We start from the raw sequence: 5,877 nt of genomic DNA, 5'->3' as shown, positions 1-5,877 counted from the left end.
TGTGAGGTCCAAGTTTCTTCGTTGAAGTGAAGTCACACCAAACCCAAATTACAATAAAGATTTTTATTTCACTAAAATCATCCTCTTTTAATGGTTAAGTACATTACTAGTGCTTATTATTATTTTTTTTTGGCAAGACAAGAAGCAGCTTCATTACTGATGATATTTGAAAACTATGAGGTGTTTTGTACATATCATAGGATAAGCATGGCTATATTACATTTACATGCTACGTAAGAAAGAGTATGAGCAGCAACGTTAAGGTTTCTATTTACATGAACAAAAAGGATGGAGTGAAAATGCTTTGTTAGGCTATGTAAGCAAGAGCAAGAAATGTAATCGTTCTGTCCACAGGTTTTCGTGTTGATGGTCCGATTGTCCGGTTCGAACGGATGACCTGTTCTGACAGTAGAATTTAAAAAATTAAAAAACGGTCAAAAATTATTGAACGGGGCGACGGTTTGACCGCTTGAGTCAATGATTTGTTAACTTTTTTAACAGTTTTTTACCAGATTTCGGGTTTAGGGTAAAACAGAACCGGTTTCCTGGATGATTCCTGGGCCGAATGGTCTGATCGTCTGAGTCAACGGCGGTTCGAAAACGTTGAGCAAGAGTATGAGCATTGAGCAGCAACTTGTTTAAGACTATTAATCCAAACCTGAATGGTATTATGTATTGGTTGCTTGGGCCAGCAGTCTGGGTTGAGCCTACTTGAGCTTGACACCAAATATCCCGTGCGAATGGGCAGGTGAAAAATAAATGATGTGGATCTTCAGGTTCTACTTTGCAAAATGAACAGAGTTGGTCCATGGAGACCAGCCATTGTGTGCATTTTTCTTTGGTTAGAAGTTCGTCCCACAAGAATTTCCACGTGAAGATTTGAAAGTGGTGTGGCACCTTAAGCTGCCAAATCAATCTCCAGTCGAAGTGTGGCCAGGCCCTTGGCTGTGCCAGACTCCCTTTTCGGGGGGGTTCCATTCAGACACGGCCCACAAAAGCGGGCTGGCACTAGCCCAGCCCACATTACACGTCTAGGTTAGGGTACATATTTACAAAAAAAATATTGTGGTGGATGGTGTTATTTCGTGGCGATCTAAATTTTGAAGATCATTTGCCTATCAAAAACAGAATAATAAAAGTCAAAATACCCGTAACTCGTCACAGACGCGGTAGATGACTCACTGTTACCATGCAAGTCAAGCACTGAAGCCTTACTTTTCCTGGGTAATTTCTCTTTTTGATTGATTGGTCCAGATCAAAGACCACTCTAACTCTATTACGAGAGAACTCGCAACAACCACTAATTACAAGCATCATCTCTACAGCCCTTATCCATTGACACAAGTTGAGTGTTCAAGCATCAGCTCACTCGTCTGAATGAGATAAGGTATTCGGTCACTGGTGGTTAGTCAATACATCTCCCATGGGCATGCGCTCCATTTGAATGTGTACGTATTGACTTGTCTTATATATTGATGCAATACCTCTATTTTTCATGCTTGAAAGATTGAAAAGTGAATACATTTCAATTCTTTGTCATTATTGGAAGGTAAGATGTAAAGTTTCCGTGGAAAATTCCCCTCTAAAACCCTCTTCCATTATTGCTATACCTTTAATGCTCAAATTGAAGAGTTGATTCACTTAAAGAAAGCAACGCCTCAGAACAAACACCGACACCTGTGGTGAGTCTCCCAGAAGTTTCTTGGTGTCCTCCTCCTCCTCCACCCCTCATAATTAAAGATTAATGTGGACGGTGCTCACAACCATTCTCAGTTTGGTTTGTAAATTTCCCTGTTGGATGACCATCTGTGCACCCCATGGTGGTTGTTCTCCATTGTTTCGGATTGTAGGGACCTTTTGAAGGACTTTGAGTCTTATGTTGTCTCTTTTAGGCCAGTTCATACAGGCAATAAAGTTGCCCATGCTTTTGCAAAGTTTGCTTGCAATAACTCCAGGACTGTAACCTGGTCTTTACACACCTGACTTTCTAATGCCTGTACTATTGAATGATGCTAATGAATGAAATTTGTGGTGCTGTGCTCTTTTTAACTCCAAAACCATTGAATCTTTTTTCTTATTGTTTTTTACTGTTTCCTTGGAAATGAAGATGAAATGATGTTTATGTTGTAAAGCATATGCGTAAGCCAGCAACAGTTGATAGATGAATTAAGTTGAATCGGGATTCTAATTGTTTGATTGATGGATCTACTTTACGCTTCAGTCTAAAATTATAATATTAACGAAAGAAAAAGTAAAATAGTAATATGAAGAATATCGATCCTTCCAGGCTTGGAACCGTTAAGTAGATTGAAGAAGTTGGAGGTCCTCAATTTGAATGACAATTACTTCGACAACAGCATCCTGCCGTCTTTGGGTGCCCTCAAATCCCTCTTTCTAGGAATGATTTCACAAACCCTTTTCCTTTTGAAGGTATGTTGAAATTCTAATTTTACTCTCAATTAGATCCTTCTTACATAAGGCTTGGCTATATATGGTCAGGCTTTCTATTAATTACTTTAATTTTTGTCATAGAGTTAGCGGGTCTAGAGAACTTGCGAATGTTGGATTTGAGTGGGAATGGTTTAAAGCTAAAGGGCACTCTACGACTCCAAGGTACGTAAGCCCAATTGAATGTTTAATTTATAACCTTGTTGTGTTGTATTTGTATCGAACTCAGTCAAAGGTATATAGATTTCTTTTAAGAGTCCGGATCTCTTGCCCACGTCTATCTACAACACACGATTCTCTGTAAATTGGGAACATCTCCCCCCTACGTAATACTATGTAGAGAATGAAATATTCTTCATGTATGATTAGGATAAACGTGAGCAGGAGATTTAGACTCTTTCTTTTAACTACACCATTTAATTTTGGCCTTAATTAATAATTCAACACTTTGCAGGCCTTAAGCTCTTGTTCGATAGGTTGAAAAACCTGGAGAGACTCAATTCCTTTGACACAAGTATGGGAGCCCTCAAATCCCTCAAGTCTCTGTGGCTCTCTGATAATGAAATGGAAGGGACCTTTCCTAGCGGAGGTATGCATCATTACTGACGTTCATTTTCTAATCATAACAAGTCAACAGTCAACACGTAGATTGTGTAAAAAGTTGGAATAACTAAATATAATTTGATGATATTGTAGAATTAGCAGATTTACAGAACCTGGAAGCGTTGGATTTAGGTTCGAATAAATTTAACGGCACTCCACAAATAATCCAAGGTATGTCGTCTATCCTATATTGAGCCTTGATATCAATCAATTATACTATGTGATATACCAAAGTCATATGAGTGATATATATTACTAATGCAAAGCACACTAGGATACATGTATACACAATGTATCACACATGTGCACTATTTTAACTTAAAAATTACACAGACTTACCAACCTTGTTTGAAGGCTACTCACCACGAGACTCCTCTACACCATACCACACCTTTACTATTTAACTTAGACTTACTACTTAGTTGTAAGGGGTGAACCCCTATTTATATATGAGCTAACCGTCTTACAGGAGGCAGTTTAACAAAAAAATTTGGCTTTTAATTGATCCACGTGGGATCCTTTAAAACTAAAAATTTAAGTCGGTGCTGACTTTTCATTCCAAATTTAGAATAACCAGCTTTAGATGGAAACTGACTTCCTAACCATAGTTCCAACCTTCCGATCCTACAATTGTCAAGCTTCACATTCAACAATCTACTTCGTCTAATGCCTAATTTCCCCCACTACCAATCTGATTTAAGGGTAATTGATCTCTCGTACAACAACTTTAGTGGTTCTCAATTTCCCACTTGGTTGCTAGAGAACAATACAAGATTGGAGGTATTGAATATAATGAATCAATACAACTAATAGTTCCTTCACTAACACTCCGGTTCTACCATCTCATCCCTGTCTAAGTTTGATTGTTATAATTATTTCCCATAATCAATTTCATGGTCAAATCTCAGAAAATATTGGAGTTATTTTTCCTAACTTACAGATTTTGGACATCTCAATAAATACTTTTAAAGGAAAATTTCCTTAATCTATTGGAAACATGGGATGGTTAGAAGTTTTGGATCTTTTCTAACAATTCTTTATCGGAACATATTCCGGAATACTTTATCATGGGATTCTCAAGGTTACATTTCCTCAGGTTGTCGAATAACAATTTAGATGGCCAAATGCTTCCAACAGCTTTCAACTTGACTGGTTTGAAGTACTTATATGTAGACGGAAAGAATTTTAAGGAAACGTTCTGTATAGCTTGTCTAAAAGCTGGGATTTGATAGCACTGGATGTGAGTAATAACAACATCTCTGGTAGGCTTCCTGGATATGGTTGGGGAATTTATCAAGTTTGGAGGTAGTTGTCATGGCCAACAATCATATTGAAGGACCAATTCCAGCCAACTTTTGTGCACTTGGAGAACTTTGGTTTCTAGATCTTTCTGAGAACAATTTTAATGGCTTAATACCATCTTGCTTCAGCCCAGAGAGTTTTCAATATGCACATTTACAGAAGAACGAGCTTGAAGGACCAGTCAAAGAAGCTTTTTCTAAAAGCACACGTTTGGTGACAGTAACTAGACAAAAGTTATAACTTCTTAAATGGTAGTTTACCCAAATGGGTTGGTAATCTTTCATCAATGGGAGCTCTTTTGTTGAAAGAAAATCGATTGGAAGGTAACATTCACATACAGTTATGCCATCTAGATGAGCTAAACATAATGGACCTCTCTCACAATAATCTTTCTGGTCCGATACCTCCATGCTTGAATAACATTACATTAATTTGGAAGGACAGAATATCTAAATGTAAAAGCAATTATTCATGCAAGAACATGTCATTTGATTCACGGGTGTAGGCGTATTGATGATGATCCTTATTCGTATGACACAAATAGTGATTCAATTTATTCATCATCATATGTGTACAAGAGTACACTTACAGGAATATACATTTGGGATACATTCTAATCTTTTTAAAATCATCGGGGAATAGGTGGAATTCACAACCAAAAATAGGTATGACCCGTACAAGGGTATTGTTCTCAAACTCATGCTTGGCCTTGATCTCTCGTGTAATCAATTAACTGGACACATTCCACTTGGAATTAATGGAGAGTTAATTAAATGGAATCCATGCATTTAACCTATCTAACAATCATTTAAGTGGAAGCATTCCAACAACCATTTCAAACTCGAGTCAATTGGAGAGCTTGGGCCTTTCTTTCAACAATTTGGTTGGGGCAATTCCTCCACAGATTATAGAGTTACACTCTTTATCAGGAAAGACTCCGGAGCAGAAGGGACAGTTTGCAACATTTGGAAAAAGCAGCCATGAGGGCAATTCCCTCTTCTTTGTGGAGAGTCATTAGACAAAATAGTCTACGTCACCATGCCTCTCCTTGTTCCAAACCCCCATACTGTTCTTCTTCTTATCTTTTTTCCCTATTCTGTGATTTTAAGCCATTTTTGTATCTATCATTAAATCAACTAATTAAAGGCAGATGACTGACTATTACGGTTCATTAATTACATAATTTCTTTTTTACTGCCCTATCTAGATGAAAATAAAAAATAACCGGCTTCTGCATGTAGCTCATGCAATTAGACTCAGGAGCAACCGAGTAAACTAAACTCTCTCTATCTCTCTGTTAATTTGAACCAAAGTTTTTGGTTCAGATTCTTAGTTCTAGTTACAAACAAAATGGCTAAAAATGGTGGAGAGGATTTTCCCTATTTGCAGGAAGAACTGCAATAGTATAAAAAAAAACCATTCACACAATAAGAAATGAAGTAACAATAACAAGCCTCTACTGCAAAAAGACCAATACCGTCAAATAAGCATTCACGCAATACTTTCATCTGGCGTCAAGAAAAA

At 37.5% G+C, this 5,877-nt stretch overlaps 1 protein-coding gene across 4 annotated transcripts; it reads left to right on the top strand.

The window, feature by feature from the left end:
- Nucleotides 1-1,294: 1,294 nt before the first annotated feature.
- Nucleotides 1,295-5,507, top strand: LOC104592568 (receptor like protein 23-like). Of its 4 annotated transcripts, XM_088893721.1 has the most exons (6): nt 1,296-1,448; nt 2,288-2,430; nt 2,535-2,613; nt 2,903-3,037; nt 3,145-3,222; nt 4,148-5,507. In XM_088893721.1, the coding sequence occupies exons 1-6, from the start codon at nt 1,445-1,447 to the stop codon at nt 4,165-4,167; spliced, it is 459 nt and encodes a 152-aa protein (XP_088749847.1). In that variant the 5' UTR covers nt 1,296-1,444; the 3' UTR covers nt 4,168-5,507. The 4 variants fall into 4 exon arrangements, 2 of the variants coding, with proteins under 2 accessions (XP_088749846.1, XP_088749847.1); XM_088893720.1 differs by lacking the exon at nt 4,148-5,507 and having other exon boundaries at nt 1,295-1,448; nt 3,145-4,140; XR_016079691.1 differs by lacking the exon at nt 1,296-1,448 and having other exon boundaries at nt 1,487-2,430; nt 2,539-2,613; nt 4,148-5,506.
- Nucleotides 5,508-5,877: the final 370 nt, after the last annotated feature.

Source organism: Nelumbo nucifera, chromosome 8, assembly GCF_055504915.1.
Source record: "Nelumbo nucifera cultivar China Antique chromosome 8, China Antique-T2T, whole genome shotgun sequence".
In the NCBI taxonomy this organism is placed as follows: Eukaryota; Viridiplantae; Streptophyta; class Magnoliopsida; order Proteales; family Nelumbonaceae; genus Nelumbo; species Nelumbo nucifera.
Note: the sequence above shows the minus strand (reverse complement) of the source record. Positions and strands in the feature narration are given on the sequence as shown.

Excerpts from the sequence above, each read along its gene's own strand:
- LOC104592568 (XM_088893720.1), top strand. Across the intron at positions 2,431-2,534 it reads AAACCCTTTTCCTTTTGAAG|TTAGCGGGTCTAGAGAACTT; the intron begins GTATGTTGAAAT and ends TTTGTCATAGAG. Across the intron at positions 3,038-3,144 it reads AGGGACCTTTCCTAGCGGAG|AATTAGCAGATTTACAGAAC; the intron begins GTATGCATCATT and ends ATGATATTGTAG.